The 25962-nt window shown below is 45.6% G+C and overlaps 1 protein-coding gene across 1 annotated transcript in view; it reads left to right on the top strand.

Annotated features, from left to right (window-relative positions):
- The window catches only part of myo10 (myosin X), a 99794-nt gene that overhangs the window by 6373 nt on the left and 67459 nt on the right, over positions 1-25962 (top strand). Inside the window, 1 exon segment of the mRNA XM_069170012.1 lies at positions 21728-21826. Coding sequence (XP_069026113.1) covers positions 21728-21826 — 99 coding nt within the window.

Here is a 25962-nt window from a genome sequence, read left to right as displayed (position 1 = left end):
AAACAAAGTGAGCGTCCACATACCTTTGGTCCTAAAAGTGTAAATGTGGAGGAGTTGAACCTTGTTGCAGTCTTTCCTTTAAACTTAAGGCTCGGTCCAAAAACAATACTCTCTTCTTCTCATCTGCAGTCGTATCTACAGTAAGGACCGTCGGCGTCTTATTTCCTACGTCATTTTAATGTCTGGTGGAGAAAAAACAAAAACAGGTGAGCCAGCTAAGTTTGGCTGCCTCCCCCCCCTTTTTTTTTTTGACTCCACTGGTAAAATAACACCTTCTCAAGGAGGCAAACACTCTGGACGCGAGCCAGAGCCGTCTGCACTCGATCTTAAACCGGTTTCACTGCTCTCAACTGCCTTGTATGTAAGGCAGAGGGGCAACTGTGACTGTGGGAAATCAAACAGTCTCATGCCTGGAGACCCAGACCCAGACAGGAAACCTTTTTATTTTTATTCCCCTCCACCGGCTGCAGCAGTGAGTGCTTTTTTTTGGTGGTTTTTTTTGTTGAAATTCTCATTTAAAAACGTATTATTTGAATGAGCTGCTCGGCCGGCTGGAAGCGAAATTATAAGCGAGACACTGAACTTAAGAGTTAAGACTTATAGACTTTAACTCTCTGGCGCCACCGGTGGCGAAAAGCGTTTATTGCAGAGATCCAAACAGTGTCGCCTTTTTTTTTTCATTGTTCTTTTTTTTTCTTCTCGCCAACGACGCCCATCGCGTTTCGTTCGTAACACGGCGAACACAAGAGCCCTCCTCACTAAGACATGATTCATTTTGAAAGCGACCGCCCCGCTGACATGTCCTTGAGCGACCCGTCACTTCTACCACAGCTAAACTCCAACCTGTCAATCAGTGTGATGATTTATTAAGGAAGTATCAGATAATTAGTTAAAACCATCTGGATAATTATTTGTTTAAACGGTTACCAGGAACTACAGAACTATCAGAACTGTACCAGGAACCGAGAGCTCCACTCGACTCGCTTTTGGTGTCCGGTACTTTTGTGAGGGGAAGTGGAAGACCTTGTTTTACAAGTGCTGTAGTTCCCATCTAATATTCTCCTAAAACTACGTCCACGAGCTGCAGCCACCAACGTGGCCGACTCGAGTCTTCCTCCAAGATCAGATCGGGATTAGTTCTTGTCCGATAAGACATTTTTGACTCGATCTCCAAAGTCCTCCGTGACACCGTTGCTTAGGTCGTTTCACGTCTGCTTCCTGTCTCACTTTGTGGGTTAATCCGTGATTTAGATGCCGCAATAGCAGCGTCGTGTGCGCAGGTCTTGATTTATTGCCGCAAACAGGCCATCGGCAAGGTCGGCAAGGTCGGCAAGGTTGACCATTGCGCGGTCGAGACGAGGACGAGGTGAAGGCTCATCCCGTACGTATGTTTTGACTGCAGACGCGTCGGTTTCGGGGATTAGGATTCGAGGATTAGCGTTAAAATTGTATTTATTTGTTTGTATTTTAATTTCACAAAGTGTTCAATCCCCTTAATATATTTTAGCTCGCTCACAGCCACAGCCGCTGGTGTTATTTTTCCCTTAATAAAATATCAGAAAATAGAGAAGGGCAAATGGGCAGCGCGTCGTCTCTGTGATTTAGACAACTAAAGACATCAAATAAGTTTCATTTCACAACCAGGTTTTACATGAAGTTGTCAACCTTGACAAAAAAAAAAAAATCATAATAATGCAGAGTCGTATCTAATACTCACCGGAGAAAAATAATTCCTCTTTTGATTTTATTGACTAAAACTAGGCTAAAGCTGCCAATAATCAAATTGTATGTGACTATAATCAAGGTTTTTGTCAACAAAATACGACGACAAAAAAAGTCAAGTTGTTGTTCTTTCATCCATCTCGTCCATCCAAACATCATCCGTCCGTCCACGTTCTTGCGAACGCGATACGTTGGGAATGTCTCGAGGAAATTTCATCAGATTTGGCACAAATGTTCACTCGGACTCGTGGATGAACATTTATGATTTTGGAGGTCAAAGGTCACTGTGAACTCACGTCCTGCCCATTCTTGCAAACGCGATATGTCAGTAACGCCTCAAAGGAATTTGATCAAATTTGGCACAAATATTCACTCGGACTCAAGGATGAACTTTTACGATTTTGGAGGTCAAAGGTCATTGTGACCTCACGTCCTGCCCATTTTTGTCAAATGCAACGCCATAACCGAGGACCCTGAAGGTGAGCTTGTGACCAAGGCAGCAATTCATGATTTTTTTTTTTCAGATGTCATAAAGATTTCCACAGAAAACTTTGATCACAAGATGATAAATTTGAAAAAAATTATAGCTCCTCTTTTTTCCTCAAAAGCATTGAAAATAGCTCGCGTGTGACTTCTCGAAAATCAACATCTGTGTGGAAATCCATTATATTCAGAGTCTGAAGAAGACACAGTCACAGTTGTTTTAGTTCTAGTCAGCCCTGAAAAAAATGATAAATAGCTCGAGCGTTTCACAATATTTCATCATTTAGTAGTGCTTCAGTGATTTCTTTTAAGCATTTCAAAGTGGCCCTTTTCTACTTAGGAGCAGTAAATCACACGTCGCATTTCCTGCAATCCCTGGACTGTCTTTACCTCCCTGCATCCATAACTCTTCATGTCTTCTTTGCTGTTTCTTCGCCGTCCTCCCCTCCCTTTTGGTTCAATCTTTCTTTCTGCTTCCTCCCCTGGCTTTCTATTAAAGGCTCGACTTCCTGCCGGATAGCTCTAAAACATTCCTTCGGATCCCGACACTTCCTAACCTCTCGCTCCGTCCAACTCCCCCTCCGGTACGCAGAAGTCTGTGCGGGACTCCTTCTGATTTAATCTCTTGGTTAACTCTGCACAGAAACACGATTTGTAAAATGTTATTGATTCGATTCTGTTGTTGATAGTGTTATTGGAGCGACTTTGCAAATCAAAACCACACGGAAACATAAACTTTTCAGCAGTTAAGGGTTTCCTTTTTATTCGTCCCCTTATCTCCCATAGGAAACCCCCCCCCCCCCAGTAAGATGATCGCTACGGTAACACCGTGCACCTCCGCGTTCACCTGACCTCTTCACGACCTGTTCGTTGCGTAATAAAGCAGAAGCGCCATTAAGATAATGTTAAAAGCCGTCACCGTACCGCTCGGGATCCCGTACGTCACCACGAGAGGTCATTTCTTGGTCGACCGGCTGCAGAGGGCATATTTATATTTAAAAATGAAAAGGAAAATCCGGTTGAAATGGGTTTTTGGTCTGCGAGATTCTCCGCTGACACTAATCCCTCGGTGTCCTGCTGAGTCGTGGTTCCCCGCTGATGGAACGGTCAATTAAAACCCAGGAATGGAAGACTCCGGATCCGACCCGGGTCGACTTCGCCGGACGAGGTGTCGCTCTGCTGCAGAAGGTGGCCGAAGAAAGACGAGTGTTATCGAGCATATCGGACCTTCTGTAACAACAACGGAGTCAGCCTTTACTCTTCAATTTACTTCACTCTATTTTTTTTTATTTTTGCCCAAATACACGACTTTAACAATTAATACATTATTAGAAACGATAAATAAAAAAAATAAAAAGCACAATGACACAAAATAATCTCAGGTTTCAGCAGGACGCGTCAGGATCGGTGTATCCTCACCTGCTCGCGCTACTGAGGACGTCCCACCTGTCTCACACACACACACACACACACACACACACACACACACACACACACACACACACACACACACACACACACAGCCGGATAAATACACACCTGACAAAAAGAAGAGTGTAATTGACATTGTGATGTTGTTGTGTTGTGTGGTTTGGTTTGGTTTGGACAGCGGTCTGTTTTTTTTTTTTTATTCATGATTCACCGTGTGAAAAAAGTGACAGAGGTTTATATGGACATAAAAACGGTGACTAGAAACTAAAATATTCAAAACCCAACCCGACTGTTAGTGCTTAATTCATCTCGATCCAACGCTACACTGTAAAAAAAAAAAACATAGCGTGAAATTCACAGTAATTAACTGTTCAGAAACACCATAAATTACTGTGGATTTCACAGCCGTTTGTTTTACAGTGTATATTTTAGTTCATCTTTTGTTTTTTTGCTGTACCGTCTGAGAATTTCAGGAATTTTAGTTTGCGTGAGAATGAAAATTGAGACCAGAGGCTTTTATTTATTATTATTCCCAAGCTGAACCATCCTGACTCGTACTGTCCAATCCAACCCGGTCAAATTCGTACATCTTTGACTTTTTTCCAGTTGTGGTCAAATGAACGAGGTTGACGAACTTCAGACTTCTCTCCCACCCGAGCTTGACTTTTCAAACACGCGAGATTCAAACCAGAAGCACGAACTGATGGCGTGATCGGGGGTCGTCCGAGGTCCTTCTCCGACTGTAGATTCGTCGAGCTCGGGCAAAGTTCGGTCGACGCCGTCTACTTGAAACGCGTTACGTGACCCCGTGAAAATGCAAATATTTGGCACGGCCAGCGAGAAAGACAACCGGTTCAATTTTATTCTAAAATCAGACAAAACCAAACCTGATGAGAAGCCCGGTGACTCGTTTCCAAGGTGCTGCCATGGAAACGGGTTCGGTGCAACAGACCGAAGTTGTGACGAGCACAAAAAACAAAATCTAAACTGTCTTAAGGCTTTTGGTTTCATTTTCTGAACAGTTGGACGGGTAGATTTAAACTGTCAGAAGTTGTGTAGTCTGTTATAATGGAGAAAGACACCAGGATACTTTATCCGAATTTTTTGTCAGATGCTTTTGAAAAATCCTTTCCATCGCAAATTCTTTGGGCTGCATTCGACAATTTCTCAAATTTTCCAACGAGTCAACATCCACCTCTGATTGGCCGGCTGTGTGCAGGTGAGAAAGGACGCAGGTGTTACTCTTCACTATTACTGCGTCTCTTTTCAGCGCTATAAAGAAATCCAGAAAAAGCTTTATTCGTACGGCACCTTTGCCAGCGTGCTTCACATTAAAACGGCCCGCAGAAGTAAAAGCAGAAATAATAAACCATCAAAAAATAAAATTCAACAAAATAGAGAAAACACCAGCGATAAAACATTATAAGTAAAACCAGGCACCAAAAACCAAAGGCGGTAAACACTATTACAAATTAAAAGCCACATCACGGAGACGGGTCTTTAGTTTCCTTTGAAAAATACAAAGAGAAATGCCGTCGTCCTCAGAGTTGACTTTTTCTTGACGTGACCTTTCGTTGTGGTCGGGCGACACTTTGCACCAACGAACACCAGAACTTTGAATAATCCTTCCTGCTTCTGAGCCGGGCCTTCAACCCTCTGCTGTTTTAGAGCAACTCGTTTTATGTGGGTTTAAATCCCAAAGCTGCTGTTAAAAACAGTTCCCCCGATTTTAAATCGGAAGGTTTCTTTTGCGCGTCCGTCGGTTGTCGCTGGAACTTCAGACGGATGTTGTCGTCGTCGTCGTCGTCGTCTTGGACTCATCGGATCCATCCAGCTCTGTTTGTGATCAGATCTCGGAGAAGAGAAAGAAGGAGGAGGAGGAGGAGGAGGAGGGTTATCTGATCCTCGACTGGGTTGACTGCAGCTTCCTGGAAACCCCCGTCCATGCAACACACAAACACACACACACACACACACACACACACGCAACGCAAACACGACACAAATGCAGCCTCGGCACAAGCCCAAAAATCCAAACATCCATTTCCACTAATTGGCTCCTTCTCATGCGATCCTGTTACCGTTCGAGAGTCTCCGCCGACGACGACTCGGCACACTCAGAATATTTTTTATTTGCACTTTATCAGGGGAAACTAAAAAGTCATTAAGGATCTGATTTAATGCGACTGATCGATTTAAAAAAAAAAAAATTATTTCATTTTTTATTTTTTTTGCTGCGGAGTATGGATCTTAAAAGGCTGTCGGAGCATCTCTTTATCTTCGGACGTCAAGTTTTACCGTCAAGTCCATTAAGACTTCCTGCCGTTCGAGCGGTCGAGATGGCTTTTAGATGATTATTATTATCATCATTATTACTTTTAAGCTCTTGATTGCGTGTTCGGATGCAGGAGATGAAGGCAGCGACGCTGTCTGGCTTCTTCGTGGTTCGAAGTGCATTTATCGAATACTTTGAAGATTCACGTCGCACGTGTAAGGCCGGCTACCAAACTTCGATTATTTCACGGCCTTCGATTGAATCGCTTTGATACGATCAACAATAAAAAAAAAAATGTAAAAAAAGCTCTCATTCGGCACTTCATTTTGAGACCGAGGCTACTTCCTGTTAAAGATTTACCGCGACGCTGCTCGTTAACTCCCGTTCAGCTGTCGTTTGTTTGCTCGTTGCGTTTCGAGGAACGTCGCCGGACGAGTAAACAGTTTGTGTTTGATGCGTTGCAGGTTTAGTCTCTGGATGCCTTCAGCTCCACTCAGTTTCAAACCGAAAAGAAAACCCACAGTCTTGTAGCTTATTAGGGCACATTTAGTCAATCATTCCCTGGTATTAAAGTTCTTCTCTTTCCGCTCCTTCTCTGAGTATCAATCTGTAGATTTAATCGAATTTAATCATATATCTTTTTACCAAAAGTCAATAATTTAAGCAGCTTGTATTCTTGTTTTTAAGGGCAAACTGTAATTTGAGTGGCAGGGAAAAACTTCTTTAATAACTTTTCATGATCCTCTTTCGACGTGCCCTCGAGCAATCCTCAGAAATCTTGGTAACACGTCCATCTTCGCCCACCTTCGCCCTTCGATCTCTTGAAGTCACGTGCGGCCCGGAGGACATTATTCCTCTTTAAACTGCGTGAAACGTGCAGCTTCAAACGCACTTTGGAGTCAGCAGTGATAAAACAAAAGTTAAAAGTTTGTTTACAACATGAACCGCGAAGCAATTCATCTCCAAAATCCGCCCTAGACACAAAATCGCCGACTAGACACGTTTCCAAAAGAGCCATGAAGTCATTAGAGGCGGATGAAAGCTTGCGAGGGTTGAAGCGTGTCCCAGAGTCGGCTCTTTCTTTTTTCTTCTCACGCTGAACTGAGCTGATTACGCCGAGGCAGAATAAACAAGGTTATCTCTGCAGTTTAGTGGGTCAAGCTGCTTCAAGGGGGGATTTTATATACCTGAAGATCAAGGCTCGTTCCCAACGCTCGGATCTGTCCCGGATAAGAGGTAATTCACATATTAAAGGCAGAGCGGGATAATGTAGGTCAATAAGTAGCGAGCGAGATAAGATGGAAAATCTCCTTTTTGATTAAATATAAGAAATGACGTGCAACAAAAGCGAAAACAAAAATTGGCGTCCGCTTGAAAGAACATTTTAAAAAGGATCGTCGTCCACTTAGCTCTTATCTGCAGTCCGAGGCCACACATCGGTTTGAGTTTGAGCATTTGGCTTTTGAATGTCCGTCGTAAAGATTTTTTTGTTGGTACCGGACCCAGCGGTAGCGGCCTCGCGCAAGAAATAACACGAGTCGATCTGCGTTTTAACGTGAAACGTCGGCGGCGGCAAATGTTCCGTTCACGTGAAAAGAGTTCCGACGCGGCTAACGAGGTCCAAACTCCGATTAAAAACTCCCAACTCGCCGTGCTGCGTTTTCTACTTTTGCACAACGTCTTGCAGATGTTCTCGGGTCACGGTGAACCGCCGCTTTGGTCATGACGGTAAAACTGCCCCCATTTTCTTTCTTTTTTTTTAAATTTTTTTTTTTTTTTTTTTGGTACAACAAGACGTCTGTTGTTTGTCTCCGCAGAAAAATCAGAGCGAGGAAGACAGTATTTATGTTCTGAACCTCTGCTACGAGGCTGCAAAAAAAAAACCAACAATGCCAGGCGACCACAGCTGGACAACACATGGCAACTTTGGCCCCAACTGCCAGCTTGTAACACACACACACACACACACACACACACACACACTGATGACCAAACTATCCACACACCTTGGAAAACACACTTTACAACGCATGTAATTGTATGCGTGCACGCTTTCATACACTTGTACAAACGATGCCTTAAACATGCTGAAATTACTCCCTCACACACACACACACACACACACACAGAAGGCAAAAGTAGGAAACTAGTTTCACCGCAGCCAGTTTTGATTCTACTTGACTTTTCTACCATTAATGAGACCAAAAAAAAAAAAGCAGCATAAAATAAAGACTCTCTCTCGTACACCGGCGCAGTGACGAACAACAGAAAGTCTTTATTTCATCAGATGGGCTTCCTGCCGTCTGGTCTGCCTTCGTGAACTGTGGGAAGTATAATCGGCGTGGTTAGGAGCACAAAGAGAGAACCGGTACATGCCGGTAGCAGTCGGTCTTTGTGATGGGATAAACACAGTCATCTTTTTTTATTTGCATTAACTCCAGCGAGGTGCTCGGTGGGACGAGTTTACTGCAGGTGACGTGTGATTGAACGGGTTTTTTTTGTTTTAATGCTGTCGTCCCGCGTAGACCGCTTTCTGCAACGGTGTTTTATTATTTTAAACTGATAAACTTAAACTCTTCTCTGGCATCCGTCCTCTTTTTGTTGTTGTTTGTTTGTTTGTTTGTTTGGCGCCCGTCGAAGCGCTTTCGAGTGACGGGATCGGTGCTCCAAACCGCACAAACTTCGACCGACCCGCGATGTATCGTTACGTCGAAAACTTTCCTGTAGGATTTGAAATCGGTCTCGGCTTAAACGTGGCCGTCTGCAAAACAACAATCGACTACGAAACGCGAAACTCAAACCACCAGAATCAAATAAATAACTTTGATCCAGAGGCGGATAGGTTTTTTTTTTTTTTCCAAAACCAATCACGAGGTCACAGATTTCCTGCAGACGGACGAGAAACAAGTGAAAGAGTCACTTGCGAAAGGTAAAATGAAGAACAAGCCCGTCTCTCCCTTCAACAAAAGAAACAACACAGCTGTGGTGCTTTCTAGGTCACCCCCCTCCCCCTCCACCACCACCACAACAGAAAAATGCCTGCCTAAAAATGGCAGACAAAAACCCCATTGCCTTTTTTTTGGGGGGGGGGGGGGGGGGGGGGGGTTGTTGGACTCGGTGAGGAGAAAACAAGGAAGCTGCCCGGCAAACATAAGGTGAGATTACTCACTTGTGGGATTCACAGTCTGCTTTGTTCTGCAAACCAAAAGCAGCCTGAAAGCGCCTTCCTGGTTGGAAAAACAAAACAAAAATTTAAAAAAAAGAGAATTTATTTTTTACTCTCAGTCATGCGGGCCTTTTTATTTCCAGCCGACTGCTGCCGCTGAGAGCACCTGAAATCTGTACCGACGAGCCTTCGGGCAGCTCCGTGGTCTTTTTCTGAACGTCATAGATTGGGTGACCGAGATGCCAATAAACTCCCCCAAAAAAACGTGGGTCAATAATAAATATATCTGTGTCACAAAATTTTGCCCCGAGTTCCTGTAAAATATTGAACACCGCGCGGATACGAATCAGCATATATTCGTATCTTTGCATTGACGTAACGTAATCCCGCTCTGTAATTTCCATGCCATCGTTTCTTATAAATAATTCCTCGCATGCCACAAGGGCGAACTTCTAACCTTTGAACGCACTGGGCAAATGTTTACATTTCATTTGAACGCTATTCTCCAGCTAAGTAAACGAAGTCATCTTTAAACTGGGAGTTAAAGATTCATTTTATTTTGTCCGGCGACTCTCAATGTTCCCCACTTTGGCCGTGGATTCGGCAGCAGACCGGGAATGAATGAAGCAAAATGGCCGCCGCTCGGCTAAAAATATCCCCCTCTGAAAAGCAGGAAGAAGGTCAAACAAAGACGTGAGTCCAGACAGGAAAAGCAAGTTCGAGTTTCTTCACTTCAAAGCTGCTTGTTTTTTTTCCCGAACGGCTTCTCCAAATCTCCTTTGAACATCTTTTTTTTTTTTTTTTTCCTCCGTGCAGGATAAGTGTGTTTATGTTCTAGCCGGAAGGTTAAAAATGCCTCAAAGCAAAAAGTCCTTTTGTTGTTTCATGCGGTCGCCTTGAAAGCGTGAACCGAAAAGCATCTTCTGGGGGTCGTCTGCAGCGCGAGGCCGGCGGCCACCGGCCGGCGGCCGGGTCGCCGGAGCTAAAATAACCAAAGAGCAAAACATCGGGAGCTGAAAGGAAAAGTAAACGTGCATGTGGTGAGAAAAAAACAAAAAACAAACATGACCTTGGAACTGTTTTTAGCGTCTTCATACATATTTGATACCGATCTGAGGCGGTTGGAGTTTCGCGAAGGTGAGAAACGAAGGTTTACAGGAAGGTGAAGCTGCGTTAGAAGTTACTTTATAGGAAAAAGCAATTTGTCTTGTGTTACCGGAGGATGTCGTCGGAGCCGGTCGATCTCGCGGTACGTGCCGAAAAGGAAGCCGACCGGCGGACGGTTCGGCGTCGAAGTCGGCGCGAACTGCACGGCGGCGCATTTTCTTATTGAATGCGACGTTTGTGATTCGGGTGTAACGCTCGGAAAGGAGCGCGTCCCGCTGCGGCGTTGACGGCCTCCTCTGAAAACTGCGAAGTCGTCGGGCCGCCGCGCAAACTCCGCGTTTGTTTTTGTTGTTTTTCTCTCTTTAACCAATCCGTCGCACTTTGTTTTTATTGTCGTTTTCCAGCCTGCGATCAGACAGTCGTGCGTTTCCAACTTCCGATCCGCTGCGCGTTCACTGTATTCACCGACAGCCGCCCGCCGCCTCCGTTCGTCTCACTCCCGAGTACGCAGCCGAGTCACGAATACGCGACGTGTGAATCCAGACTCGGTTATCTGAGTTACCACGACGACGTGATGAGAGGTTGTTGTTTTTTGTTTTGTTGCGGTGACTCAAATGTTAATTTGCAGCGAGCGGGAAGGGAAACAAAAGCTGGTTGTCGTCAGGGTTTCATCAGAAAGAAAGGGGGGGATGTTCACTCATCGGCCGTCATTGTAACACACTGTGGATGACGGATATATTCACGGTGGCATTAATGGAGCCCTGAGTGTGTGTTAGTTTTATTCATTTATGCTGAATGATTAGTTTTACTAAAGAAAAAAAAAAACTTCATCTGCGCAGCATTTACTATATCTTTCATGAGGAGAGTCCTATCACGATTAAACAACAACAACAACAACGGTGGCGGTGGAAAAAGTTCAAACGCCCTGCTGAGTCAGCAGAGTTTCATGAGCAAATCCAGCAGATTCATCCAGACGGAGTTCGTCGGAACGTGCTCGGACGCGTCGCTTCGCGGATAATGGAGCAGCTCGATGTCACGGGGAACAATAAAACAAAAGGAGGAATTAGGTGGGAAGAAAAAATTTCTAAAATTGTGAAATCTCGCTTTGGGAGTTGACGGTCAGATTCTTCAAGTGTTCAGTCACCGTGAAAACACTGTCAACACCAGGCGGAGAAAGGAAACGTTTAAAAAACTAAAATCTGCCAGTGACTCAAGATATTTAAGACGTTCTTTTAAGTGACTTCAAAAACATAAAAACTTCCTGAAGTGACCGTGAAATGACGAGCTTGGGGAGGAGCTACTCGATCAGATCGCCAGCTGTCACCTGACTGCGCCACAGGCCCTGTCAATCAAACAGACACGCCCCCCCCCTCCGCCCCACCAAACCTAATTTCTAATTAATGACGGGATCATTTTCAGATGGACCGCCAGAAAAGTAATAAGAAGGAGCGACTTTAGCCGACAACACCAAAATGACTCGTGGAAAAAAATGTATTGACTTTGTATTTGATGAGAGAAGTTGAATGGGAGTCTATGGAGCCGGAGGCTTTTTGGGCCGACCTCTAGTGGCGCTCGGTGGTATCGCAGTTGAAAGCACTTTTTTTCCAGGCCCGAAAGCTCCGTCCACTTCGGGCCCACCGTCGGGCAAACTTCAAAACTCTGTTTTGCTTCTATCCGGTAAACTATAAAGTTGTATTTCCCACATTTGAAAGAAAAGTTGAATTTCAAATGCGCAGCGCATCAAACGTAATCCGACATATGTTTGTATTGCCCAACCTTTTGTTTGGGCCGCCGTTCAAATACTGACACCGTGAGATCGGACTCGGATCAACAGAAAGAATCTTCACGGGACCGTTTAGCTTCTCAGTAACTGAACATGAACCATAAACGGCCCGAACACGTTTAACATGTCAGCGAATTAGTGTGTGTGTGTGTGTGTGTGTGTGTGTGTGTGTGTGTGTGTCGTATTCCCCCCCCCCCCCCAGCGGTTTGATTGCCGTCCAACCCGAGGGAGTCTCTCCCGAGTCGGCTGCGAAACTCGCACGGATCCACCCTACAGCTGCTCTCCAGATCTCCACGACGACATGCCTTTTAATTATCCGCCGAGCAGCTGAGGGGAAGATAACCGAGAGCTCCCCCCCTCCCTCCCTCTTTCCCTCCCTCCCTCCCTCCCTCCCTCCCTTCCCCCCCCCCCCCCCGCCCCCACCCACCCCAAAAAAAAAAAATGAAAAGAAAAACAACTTCAGGTCTCCAAAGCTTTGGAGGAATTATTTAGCGTGGGAAAAATGTTGTCCTGGGAATGTTTTCAGGGTTAAATGTTAATTTGGGAGAATTTGGCCGCCCATCTCTTGAAGCGTACCGTCGTTTTGGAGTCGGCACGACTTTCCTCGGCTCGCTGGGTACCGCTCGCTCTCTCGCTCGCTCTCTCTCTTTTTGCACGAGTGCTCGATCGGCGACAGGAGGAGGACGACGATCTGCCGGCGAGCAGCTGCTTCCTGCCGGACCCTCCAGTCAACACCTCTGCTCACGCCCACTCCGGTTCACACCAGAGCGTGACGTTGCACCCCCACCCTCCCCCCTCTCCCCCCGGTCCCTCCATCCCTCCCTCCCTCGACCCATTCCTGACACTTGCTTTGTGAATAATTCAAATCCACCGGGTGCTTCGTGCCCTCACGCCTTTTAATGTGCCGAGAGTTTTAGCAACTGCCACCTGGAAAAGAAATGTGAGCCCGAGCGTCTCTCCTGGAAATGAAGTTTTTTTTGTTTTTATAATTGCAACGTACCGGCTGGAAACTTTCTCTTCGACTGAACGAAACACTACAATTTATGAAGTGTTTCGGTGCCGACAGGAGTTAACGGCGACATTTCAAATTGTGAAAATGGCTCGATTTGAATCATTACCGTACGTCTTTGGAGCAGTTTGACTCGTGCTCTGAATAAACTGTCCCTGCCTGAACTCGCACGCTAGAAAAAAAAAAAAGAAAGACTTAAAACCACACACCACCAAGTCGAGTCTGGACTCTAAATATATTCCGACCGCGGAGCCTCTGAGCTAATGGTGACGTCATCGCCGGTAAAATAAGCTGCAGGAGCGAGTAGCAAGCGGAGGAGAGGTGGTGGTGGTGGTGGTGGAGGTGGTGGTGTGTGTGTGTGTGGGGGGGGGGGGTGTTAAAAATGATCCTGTGGTCGGTGAAGGCTGGAAGATGTGGACGGTACAGAACAGATTTACTCTTGTTCAATTCCCTTTCTTACTTTAGGTTTAGGTCCCCAAAGAATGAATGCACTGCGAGGGAAAACGTGACACCGACACGGCGCCCTCTGGTGGACCGGCGGGTGTGTTACACATTTTGCCGCGAGGATCTTCGTGATCAAAAAACCTTTAGCTCCATCTACGACACGTGTCACTCCGTTGGTTCACCCTTTTGAATTATCTCCCGATGGAAACGACGGCGTTTCTATTGCTTCAACCGGGATAATATCCTCCCGCAGTTCTCACGAACGCCGTGTTTAAAAACGGCTTCGTCCAGAAAGCCAGCAGTCAGATCTGCGAACTACTGCAGTCATGTTTGTTGCTGTACACGTTCATGTGACGGCAATTAGTCACAGATCATCCACAGTCGAGCGTGTGTGTGTGTGTGTGTGTGTGTGTGTGTGTGTGTGTGTGTGTGTGTGTGTGGTTACTCTGTTTCTGTGAGTGTTTACAGCTGCTTGTGTGTCTGTTGGCGTGTTTTTCGAGTGCGACAACCGCAGTTCTCCCCGCGACCCTCTGCAACCGCCGACTTCCTTTCTCCCACAATGCAACGGGGGCGCTCGGGCTCACCCTTTTAAACCCGAAAGGCTTTTACGGTTTCGTGCATGTCATGTTTTTTTTTTTTTTTTTTTGGGGGGGGGTGGGGCGTATAAAGTACGTCTTTTAAACAGCAGCTATTCACATTAAACCGATTTACTCACGGGAAGTTTCTGCACGACAAATGAAAAATAGACCTGCAGCATGTTTTAATAAAAACGGGGGGAGGAAAAAAAAAAAAAAAAAAAAAAAAAAAAAGCACCTTTCACTGGATTATGAAAGAAAATGTCTGAATATTTAGAACCAGCCGGATGTGGCTGCAGAACCGTTTTCCACACATGGTTTCATTTAACCCCGTACAAGCGAGCAGCCGTGTTTCACATTCAAATTCTCCAGCCTGCAAAAAAAAAAAAAAACAACAACCCGAGTTTGGCTTTTCGGTGCGGTGAGTGGGCGTGATTAGGCCGTGATTGGAGCTCTGTTGTTCTGCTGCCACATCAAGGAGCCACAGATCGGAGGGATAATGGCTGGCTGCTGTGTTACATCTTTATTTTATTTTATTTTTTATTATTTTATTTGAAGGCCGCATTTTTTTTTATTACATTTTTTTTTTTATGCAGGTTGTTGTGGAGCATTTTTCTTCGCGGGCTGAACATGCTGGATTCATTTTTTTTATTGTCAGGGTTTTGTATTTGTCTTCATGGGAACTCGCAGTCGTGTGAGGGTCGATCAAAAAGTTTGGGGTTAGCGGGGAACTTATTTTTAAGTGCGCTTTCCAAAGCACGTCGTTTGATCGGCGACACGACGGTTGTGGGTCACCATTTTCGGGGGAACAGAAAGAAGTCGCGGGGAGTTCAAATCCAGCGGCGGCGGGACGGCGACTGTCAAGTTTTCATGTTGGAGAACCCTGTTGCCACGGCGCCACAGTTCGGGTGGTTTTGCGGCGAATTGTTTTCCCCTCAGACGCCTCACAAGGGTCCCGGTAGAACTCGGTGTTGACGGTCCTGACCCCGGGGGACGAATCCATTTCAAGGAAGCTGAAGTGCTGGCTGCAGAAAGGCTCGAGGGATGCAAACATTAGTCGGAGGAATCATTTTGTGTATTATCGGATGGATTTGGCGAGAAATTTGGTGCAAACGTTCCTAAACTCCAGAGGATACATCCCTCACATTTCAGTTTCCTCGACCTTTCAGTTTAAAGTCGGTTTTAGCCGACGCTGTAAAAACGCTGACGTGCTAACGAGGCGGGGGGGGGGGGGGGGGTTCCTTAATGATGTGGGTGCGTGAGTGTGTCTGTGCGAGTACTCGTGTTTGCGCGTTTGCGGTTTGTGTGATTTTTGTTTGCATCCGCGAGTTAATGGCTCGGCTTTGCAAGCTTATGTGGTGTGTTTTGCATTAGAACGTGTGTGTGTGTGCGTGCACGTGTGTGCACGTGTGTGTGTGTGTGTGTGTGTGTGTGTGTGTGTGTGTGTGTGTGTGTGTTTCTGCCAGTGTGTTTGTGCACTTGAGTTTAATCACGTTTTTTTTTTGTTTTTTTGCCCGTGTGTGTTTGTTTAGGTGTGTGTGTAACTTTGTGAGGTTTTCCCAGACACGTCTGAAAAGTCAATACAGGAAGACAATCAGTTCCCACAATCCCCTGCTCTCCTCACAGTCTTTTAAATCAAAATTACTTCTCACGCCGTACTCGCGTTGATCGGTTCCCCGCACGAAAGGCTGTGCGATGCGATCGGTCGACGCCGGGCGAAAAGGTTTCAAGGTCAACGTGCGCTGGAGGACTTCCTCCCGCCTGCGCTCACCACAGCGGTTTCCTCGCTAAACACCAGCTTTGATCCTAATCGTGTCGTCATCGCACGCTGAACACTTTTACTGTTTTTGTTTTTGTTTTTTTTCTTCTTCTTCTTGCCAAAAGCTCTCGAACAATTGCGCGTAAGATTTGTCCCGAAACAGCTGAAACATTTGAAAGGATAAATTGAAACTTTGGACTCGGCCGGAGCCGTAAATTTCCCCTCAAGGCTGAAAGGTGCTTCTGAAATGAAACGATTTTCTTTTTCATCGTTTTCTTTTTTTTTGTCCCTCCTTCTTCAGTGCTTTATCGTTTCAAATCTGTGTTTCTGGTTTTCTATTGGCTCGACAAAATTGAAAATACACAAATGGTAATCACGTGAAGGGAGACGGTTACTCGCATGAAAGCAGTTACCTCTAAAAGGTTAATGATTAACGCCGAGCGGACGATAAAACGTGTGTTTGACCTACATCTGTTCTACAAAACTTTAGAAACGGACTTCCAGCACGACTGACTGTTCACTTTAAGAATATCGCTGTCGGCGGGTGGAAAGACGACTTTCTTTTCCGATAGCGGGAACCGATTGTTGGAGAGTTTGGGATGGTTTTATTAGTATCTGTCGGGCACGCTGCGTCGCACGGCGACAATTAGAGCGGGTGTTATTTGAAATATTTACTGGCCATATAAAATGGAGAATTGATCATGAACCTTTTCCCAGATTTTTCTGGACATTTCTCTTCTTGCTTGATTCTGTTGGAGGTTTTTCTTTTTGTTAAAAGGAGTTTTTCTTGTCAAAAGGAGTTTTTCTTCTTGTTAAAAGAGAGTTTTTCTTGTTCAGAGAGTTTTTCTTGTTAAAGGGAGTTTTTCTTGCTAAGAGAGTTTTTCTTGTTAAAAGAGAGTTTTTCTTGTTAAAAAGAGTTTTTCTTGTTAAAAGGAGTTTTTCTTCTTGTTAAAGAGAGTTTTTCTTGTTAAAGAGAGTTTTTCTTGTTAAAGGGAGTTTTTCTTGTTAAAGAGAGTTTTTCTTCTTGTTAAAGAGAGTTTTTCTTGTTAAAGAGAGTTTTTCTTTCCCTCTGTTGGAAGTTTTTCTTCCTTTTAAAACAACCCATTTTCATGTGACCCAACGTTCTTAAATGTTGTCTGAACTTTGCAAGAATCCAAAACCGCGAGACAGTTTTCTGTCCGTATTCTCGGATCAGTTTATATCTCCTACTGTGCTGAAGCCGTAACACATAATCAGATCGTTATTTTCAAAGTTAAAATTACAATTTTTAGTGAACGTTCAACTACTCCGACCTGAGAAATGCTGACGAGAAGCGTCCTGGGACCCGTAGTTGTCTTTGCACCCCGGCGGTCAAAGCTTCTCTTTGATTGAGAGTCCTTACTGCTGCAGACGCTGATGACTGACGGACGGACTGACGGACGGACGGACTGCAGCTGTCGGGTGATGTGCCCGCTCCCCGCCGCCCCCTCGGTTCAGATTGTCTCGGGACGGCGTGATTTTTACGCGAAGGCCGAGTTTTCACGCATTCCAGATATTCGGCGGGGATTTCTCCACGAACGTCAGCGGATCGTCTGGAGAAGAAATACCGACTGTGGCGAATAGTTGGAGTCGTTTTTGCGAGAGCTAGAATCTTCCAGAGGACGTAGAGGCAGTCGTGTTGAGTCACAGTTTTAGTGCTTGCAAAAAAAAAAAGTCCCGCAACAGGCTTTCCCATTGAAGTCGCTGATAGAGAGGATGGCTGTGGTCGAACACAAGACTCGGTTTGTTTTCGGGGGATGGCGGGGTGGGGGGGGGGAGAGAGGAAGTGGAATCTCTCTGACGGGACAGCTGCTCATTCCCGACCCCGATGGCGTACGAACGCTGCCCCGGCACAACAGATCCTCGTTCTCTCAGCGAAACCCCCCCCTCACCCCCACCCTCCTCCCCCATACACACCACCCACCCCGGCACCCTGCGGCGAGAGCATTCGCCACACATGTCGAGGTTACGCGGGGTGGAAAAAAAAAAATAGGTATCCTTTTGGCAAAATGTTTCCTTAACCGTTGACGTCTGCCAAAACATCAGGTTTATTACGAAGACGTTTCTTTTTTTTTTCTTTTTTTTTTCATGTAATGCAGCGTGTAAGAGGAGTTTAATTTTAAAATCCCCCGACCTGCTCCTTTTCCACCCACCGCTTCGATTATTCCGGCCCGGTCGTACTCCCGACACCTCGGACCCCGCCGGGCGCGCCAGATAGTTTTACTCGGGTTTGAAACTGGACCGAGGGGCTCGGAGGGTCTTTCTGGTGCAACAGCTGGTCCTTGATCCGCCGTCCAGAGTCTTATAAGCGTCGCGTGTTGACGTTAGCTCGGGGCCGAGGCCCCCGGCTTCCTTTTGGAATTGACATTCGATGGTCGAAAAAACCAACTGACAGCAGATGTGGATCATTTTCTGTTTTCCCCCGTTTTGTTTTAAAGTTGTTGGTTTTGGTTGTCGAGGTGGGTTTCATGACCGTGAAAGTTCTCACGGGCGGTTTTTTTGTTTGTTTGTTTGTTTGTTTGTTAATAGCCGGACTCATTTCTGACTCCTGTAACACGACTCTGGTGTTTTTCAAACTTTAGTCGCATCAGATTTTTTTTTTTTGCATTCAGACCGGAGGATCATTGAAATGAATCGATGCAACACTTGTATTTACGAGTTTTTAAGCCACTTAGATTTGAATATGCAAAGTTTGTTAAATCTGCTCTAGATTTACCTCCGTGCAGACTCTTCGCCTCCACGAATATGTTCGTTTTGTTTTTACCACCAATGTGTTTATCTGGTAAACATTTCTATTTGTCAAAGTCAACTTTATCATCACGTCACCGTATGTCCATGACATACAGAAGAGATCGAAAATATTGTTCCTCGCAGTCCCACGGTGTGCAAAAAAATAAAAAGACAACACAAGAATAGTATAAATATGCAAAGATAAAAACAGACATTGGTGCCATTTTTCTGTATTTGGTTGCCGAGGTGATGACAACGTGGCCCATTTGACCCGAGCTAAATACAGGAAAGACACAAGCACATGCGAGTGAATTTAAATAACCGTCCTGAAACTCTTTGCTCATTAATCCGACCTGCGTTCGTTCAGTCCGTCAATCTGTGCATCTTCTTTTTTTTTTTTTCAACATTTGTGCAGCTTGAAGCGAAGACATGCTGTTGTTGTTTTTTTCTCAAGTGTGTTTTTCATCCGTTAACAGAGATGTCCAACTCGGGTCCTCCAGTTTTCTTTATTCCATCGAAAAAAGAGCACAAACCAGATCTTTTGATGTTTTGTCGGAGGTTTCGGTTCGGGGCAATCAGTGGTGATGAATGACGGCGACGGAGGTGAAGCGGAGGCTTTTTTTTTTTCTTCTTTTTTTTGGCGAAGAGCCCAAGTTTAGAAATGGGCTAGTGGCTCTGTAGGTCAGTGTGTGTGTGTGTGTGTGTGTGTGTGTGTGTGTGTGTGTGTGAGGAGATGGGGGGGGGGGGGGGGTTTCGCACAGAGTAGATTAAGAGAGGAGGAACAAGAAAGCACAATAAGATAGTCTTTCACTCCCCCCCCCCCCCCCCCCCCCCCCCCCCCCATTTCGGCTGAGGGAGGGCGGGCGGCACACGCTGCCCACAAACAGCACCGATGTGTGTGTGTGTGTGTGTGTGTGTGTGTGTGTGTGTGTGTGTGTGTGTCTTTGGTTGGTAAAAGAGCCCTGAAAAGTGTGCCGGTGGGAGGAGGGAGACCCCCCCCCCACCTCCACCCCACTACCCCACCCCTCTCTCTTTTCTCCAGCCAGACTTGATGGGAGCATCGGATTCCTCCGGCGGTGCACATCAGGAATGTCGCACGCCTTTCTCTTTATGCTCAAAAACAATGGAGCATTTTGTTTTCCCTTTTTATTTTTTGGAGCATCAAAGCAGCCGAACGTCGACCATCCTGTTTGTTTTCCTCGATAAAGACGACGTATTATTGTAGCTCAGAACGTTCATATAAATGTTCGTGTTTTTTTTTGGGGATCTCCATGCTGTCCTTTTCTCTCTCTGCTCTCCCCTCTCTGCAGAAAGGCAGTTTTACCTTCCCTCATATCGGAGGTTTTTCTCCTTTCAAAGGGACGTTTTGTTTTTTGTTTTTTTCCACCAATCATTTCATCCTTCACCGTGTTAAGTGCCGTGAAATAACCCGCGTTGGGTTAAATGGAATAGAGTTGAATTAAATCTTGTTATTAGTTCTCATTGTCAACAAATACCGTGAAAAGGCCAAAACCGACACTTTAAAAAGCAATTGGTGTTGATATTCTGAAACGGTTCGCTTTCAGCAGGAGGCCGTTTTCAGTTTGGTTTCTCTTCTGAATTAGTTTGAGGCCTAAACAGAAGGAGAACAATCAAAGCTCTTCAAAACAATTCACTCTGATCTCCCTCCAATTTTTTTGCTTCCTGTCTTTAACATCTCTGAATAAAAAGCAGAAATTTGGCAGAGGTCGCTAAAATCGGCACCAAAAACGAAGATAAAATAAAGACCGAGGAGGGATTTCTCTGTCCGACCAAAAGAGGGAAGTTTCCTGTACGAGTTTTTCCTCGGAGCGTCACATTTTGATGTCTCCCCAGGAGGTCCCGGGACCTTTTTGAATCGCAGGGCGGCGGCGGGTTTTTACAACAACACACGGCTCCCCTCTGATCCACTGCTGACGCTGCAAACCTGAGCTTTACTCCGTGTGTGTGTGTGTGTGTGTGTGTGTGTGTGTGTGTGTGTGTGTGTGTGTGTGTGTGTGCGTGTGTGTGTGTGTGTGTGTCATAGTCCACATCCACTCATCTGCTTATTTCTTTTTTTTTTAATCCAGCCAGCCCCCCCCCCTCCCCCCCTTCCCTCTGACTAAACCGGGACGACTCTCCGAATGAGGGTTTGTGGGTCAAAGGTCGTATGCCTGGTTCAAAAAGAGTGGAGGGGGGAGTGTGTTGGAGGGTGGGGGGGGGGGGCATCTCACAAAAAGTGCAGAGCTTGTTTTTCCCATTAGCATTAGCCTGTCACGCTAATGAACAGCGGCACATGTGGCTATGCGATTAAGAGGGGGGGGGGGATCCACTCGGAGGGGCCCCTCGGCCCCTCGGCCCCTCAGTCATATTTCAACGAGGTCGGCTCGGTGCTCCGAGCCTGAATTTCTTTTGCCTCGTAATCTCTGTTTCCAATGGATACGATCAAACAAACACCATCCATCCATCAATCGTCTGCACTTGTCACAAGAAAAACTATTTCTAAACATATTTTTTATTAAATCTGAAGCCAAAAGTGATGGAAAAAAAAAACAAGGACACGAATCCTCGAGAGTTTCTTCCTCAAATTCGCTGCTAATTTCCCCACAAACCCCAACGGAGACCTCTGAAACGCAACGTCTCCGCGGTCAGGGGAAAGGTCAATGCCACGGTGACGCCACGGCGACGCCACGGCGACGCCACGGCAAACGTCAGACCCATCGGCGAAGAATAAAACATGGCACCCGCAGGAGCTCTGAAGCAGACAGGTTTACAAACCTGACAGAAATGAACTGTCAATACATTTGTTTGTTTTTTGTTTTTTTTTGATTGTATGAGCAGGAGCTGTGCTGCTGATGCAATCAAAAGTAACGTATTGAGGATAAACTGGTGACGTTTTGAACGTGAACTGTTAAATTGTGGTGCACGAATTGTCGTCAAATTTGACTATTGAAACAGTTTTAAGTGATTATTTGAACTTTCTGGCTCCTGTGTTTTCTTGAAATGGTAAATCCTGCTCATTTGAGTTGCAGGTCATCTTGCTGTTATGTGGCGCTTGAGGCCGAAAGTTTCAGTGTTGTTTACAATATATTTCAAGACCGATAAAGACGTCTTTTGATCTGCAAATGAGCAAATTGAAATCCTTTAAATTCATTTTTTTTTATTTCAGCCCTTTTTGAGTCTTCGGCCTCGTTTAACCCCTCGGACCGTTTTTGTTTTTCTGCGCAGGGTGAGCGGGTGTGGTTACGGGAGGATGAGCAGTACCTTCCCAGCACCGTGTCCTCCTGCTCTGGAGGTGTCGTCGTCTTCGCCACGGACTACGGCCAGGTAAGAAGTCCGTCTTGTTCCGTTTCCTGACGGCTAATGTTCAGACTGCCTTCCTTTTTTGCTGATAGGAACTCACAAAAGCAGAAAAACAACCACAATTCACAAGACAACGACTGCGTGCACCAAACTCTTCCCAAACCACGTGATTGCTTTTTTTTTTTTTTTTTTTTTTTTTTGGTCGTTGGTCTAATTTGCGTAACGCTCGCAGCGCTTTGCATGTGGAACAAAAAGTGACTGCGTTATTAAAAGCACCTTTCAGTCCACCGTTTGGTTCCTCCACTTCGGTTCTAGACTGAATATTGACCCCCTTCCAGGTGGACTGTTTGTTGTCCCGACGGGGGGAGGAGGGGCGGGGAATGTTCCCCCGTCCTTCCCCATCGTTCCACACTCGTTCCGACACCGACAAGAGAGCAAAGGCTTAAAGAGATCTGCGCATATTTTGGGATCAGCTCAAGATGCGATAATCCCCTAAACCCCATATGCTTCTGCGCTACGTCTTTGATCCGCGTGTTGTCAAAACAGCGGCTCCAGAGGAGGTTTGAAGGGCACGTGGAAGCCGAGGTCACTGTGGGCTTTCACGTAGGTATTGCAGTTATTAAGAATTAACTTGAACGAATCCGTCGGGGCAGATTTCGAGGTTTGGATTTGACGCGCGGGTCGTTTTTCCTCGTATTGTTATCGTTCTGGAGAATGGGAGTGCAGGAGTATTAATAGGATTCACATGGAGGGAAGAAGATGAACGAGTTTTAGTTTTAGGATGCAGCTTTTAACAGAACGTCGTTGTCTCGGCAGCTGTTGACCGCAGCTCCCGTTTGTGCCGTCGGCGTCTTGTTGTGTCGACGGATTTTTATTCTCTCGTGGCACCGTTGGCAATGCACCCGTGACACGAGCCCTTGACTTCCTGGAGCTGCTTCAAAATAAAAGCTTCCCGCTGGATTGCTGGGAGAAATTTTTTTTTTTTTTTTTTTTTGCATAACCAGCAGCAGAAACATCGGAGTCAAATTTAAAAGGCGAATGCTGCGTTCAAATGGACCTGTCTGATCTTTTTCGGATACGTTTTGGCCTTTTATTTCGATATCTATCTGTAATCATTTACTTCTTTTTTTTTTCCCTTAGGACTGTTTTTAATATCTACAAATTCGTCCATTGACTTTAACGGCCTCCTCTTTTAAACCTCGGCCTTGAAAATCAGGCCAGCGGACAATAACCGGTGTGAGTAGTTTGGGGTTGGATTTACTCTCCACGACCCTCCTGTGCTGACAGCTTTAACAAAGACTTCCCGCGTAGCCGGCGAGTAGCAGAGGGTCACTACCAGAGGACGGCCTGTAAATGTGAGCGCTGAGGGATTTAGGGTCATGTCGTGCCAACGTATTGTCCTGAAGATTTAGCGACAGATTAAGGCATTCTTATCTCCTGGGCTCCGTTCTCACTCCAGAGACTCGGCCACCGAAGCTAATGAGCCTCCACACCGCAGACTGAAGTCTCGGCTCGAGGACGGGTGATGATGTCATTGGTCGGTCCTGCCTCAATTTACACCTAGCGGTTAAATTATTTTACTTTTAGACATTTTGGATCTGGCGAAAAAAACTGGAGCTGTGTCAGGATATTTTTTTCATTTTCAATAGTCCTCAAATCATGACAGTTGAATCGTATAGGCGTCTATCTTCTCGTCTTAAAAAATATGTTTTCCGTTTTTTTTTATCGCCGCCTGGCAGTAATGCATTACTACCTACCACCAGTAGGTGGCGGTAATGCACCTAAAAGCTGTTTTGCCCAACCGATTATAAGCACACAAAAAAAATAAGAAAAATAACACGTTACCACTGGGCTCCCGTAAAAAAGGTGTGTGGCGCTGAGAGATTAGTTGCAACAGTACAAACAGCAGAAACACGCAAAGACGACTACAGACGCCAAAAAGTTTCCGTGTGGAACTGTTTAAAAAGAAATAAAGATAAAAGTGCGTTGCAAACTGTGGCAGGTAAAGCTAGCGGATCCTCAGTCTACCACAGCTTCGGCTTGTCGCCGAGCAGACGGTACATCCACAGGTTAATAATTAATGGATGCTTTGTCACCAGAGGAAGTAAGTTTGACGTCGGACACGTTGTTTCTTCTCTTTTGTCTCCTTTTTTTTTGTTTCTCATCTTTCAGTCTCAGCCAGTTTCTCTTTTTGTATCCCGTGAAATAGTTTTCCTCTTCTCTTCTGTCTGTTGTGTCCGTCCTCTTTTTGTCTTTTGTCTATTTTCTTTTGGTCTTTTTTTTGTCTGTTAAGTTTCCCTCTAGTGTCTCAGTTTTCTGTCTTCTCTTCTCTTCACTATTAATTTCTTTTTTCTCTTTTTAACCTCTTCTTCTTACTCATCCTTTTGCCTTTTTTTTTGTCTCTATTTCTTTGGCTTTTTCTCTCTTAACATTTCTCCTCTCCACGTTTCTCTTCTGTTCTCGGTTTAATAACATCCTCATTAAGTTCACATCTTTCTTTTCTTTCTTTCTTTTTTTACAGCTGCTGTAAATAACTCTCTAAACAGCATTAAGGATCGTAGTTGTTTTTTTTAGGTTTTAATTTGCTCAGCTCAGCGGCGAGAAATAAAGTCATCACGAGACTGAGACACTCAATCTGCTCAAGAGCTTTAACTGTATTAACAGTGACTTTAAATCAGTCTCACAAACTGGGTGGCAGAGTGTCGAACAGAAGGAGGAGCAGGTCCAACGCCGTGAGACGGCTGCTTTATGTCGTGCGTGCCTTTGAGCAAGACATTGAACTCCTCAGTGGGAGTTGAACTCGGACAAATAAGCGTTTGTTTCTGGTCACGTGTGGAATTGTGTTTCCTGTTAGTTTGTGTGTGTGTGTGTGTGTGTGTGTGTGTGCGCGATTGGCTGATTAATATGCATAGGTGTGTGTGTGTGTGTGTGTGTGTGTGTGTGTGTGTGGCAGCTGTCTGCCGGGCGTTACCGGAGATGTTCGTCACCTGTTCGGGCTTCGGAGTAGATGTTGTTCTTTTGTGAGGAAAGAATACTACGAGACTTTTAACACTTCCTCTACCTGCCCTCTTTTGTCTTCGCGACAGCGGTCATCTTCACCTCGACATCCGCAGAGTTTCTCCTTCGCTTACAGGAGACCATAGTTGTCGCATTTTACTGCGAAATTTGATGATTCAGCGAAATGATCAAGTCCTGGTAATAATTTTGGACTCTTAACAAGTTTATTTCATGTTCATTTACCGTAAAAGAAACGTAAAAGTGACTGCAGATGTTTCAGAATATCCTCTTCTTCCCCGAGGGGCTTTTAATTTGAAACTCTGACGCAGGAAGTGTGTTGAGTGTCAGAATTAAGTGGAATCTAGTTGCGAAATCTGCTGAGAATATTCCTGGACGATATTAATGACACAGAGGTTAAACTTCCATATTCAATTTTCTTTTTTCTTCTTTTTTTTTTTTTTTTTTTTATCTTTCCCGAAAAGACGAGATAAAGGTGTAAGCGTGTTTTCTGTCGGAGGTCGGCGGGTTTCTCGTAGCCTTGCTCGGGTTTCAGTGTTTTCTCGACGGCGCAGACGGCCTCCTCCTCCTCACGTTGACGGCAGGACAATGCAGCCGGAGATGAATGGTGATTCAAAGAGCAGCTGCTGCTTTTGATGATGATGATGATGGAAGGGTGGGGGGGGGGGGGGGGCAGTGAAGCTGGAGGCGAGTGGAAGGTTACCTGTTTCAGAGAGACAGCGGGGGGAGGTGGGGGGGTGAGGGAGGGGGGTCCTACGGGGCTCAGTTTTCTCTCCTAACGACACACATGAAGAGTTTCACTCTTCCTCCCCTGACAGGCCGATGACGGGCCGTGAAAGTCGGACCGATTACGAGACGTTATTGAAGCGATCCGGTTCTCTGCCGCCGACGCACCTGACGAAGCTTCAGGCCGCGATTTTAAGGTTTCAGCGCCGTCGAAGTCCGCGAGAGTCGAAACGAACGCAGCTCGGCGACAACTCGGGAGATTCGGACGCGTAACGCCAGCAGCCCCGCGACGCACCTCTGACCCTTTAAACTACAGCCCTCTAATCCAGATGAGGGAGAGGTTAAAGGTCAAGTAAGGTCAAGGTCTTTCCAACTCCACACCCCCCAGATCTTCACACCTGCAGCCTTCAGCGCCAAAC

This window comes from Embiotoca jacksoni, unplaced genomic scaffold (assembly GCF_022577435.1).
Source record: "Embiotoca jacksoni isolate LCO1_2020_lvr unplaced genomic scaffold, fEmbJac1.0.p SCAF_48, whole genome shotgun sequence".
NCBI classification, from domain to species: Eukaryota; Metazoa; Chordata; class Actinopteri; family Embiotocidae; genus Embiotoca; species Embiotoca jacksoni.
The sequence above is the reverse complement of the archived record's forward strand: the minus strand, read 5'-3'. Positions and strand labels throughout refer to the sequence as shown.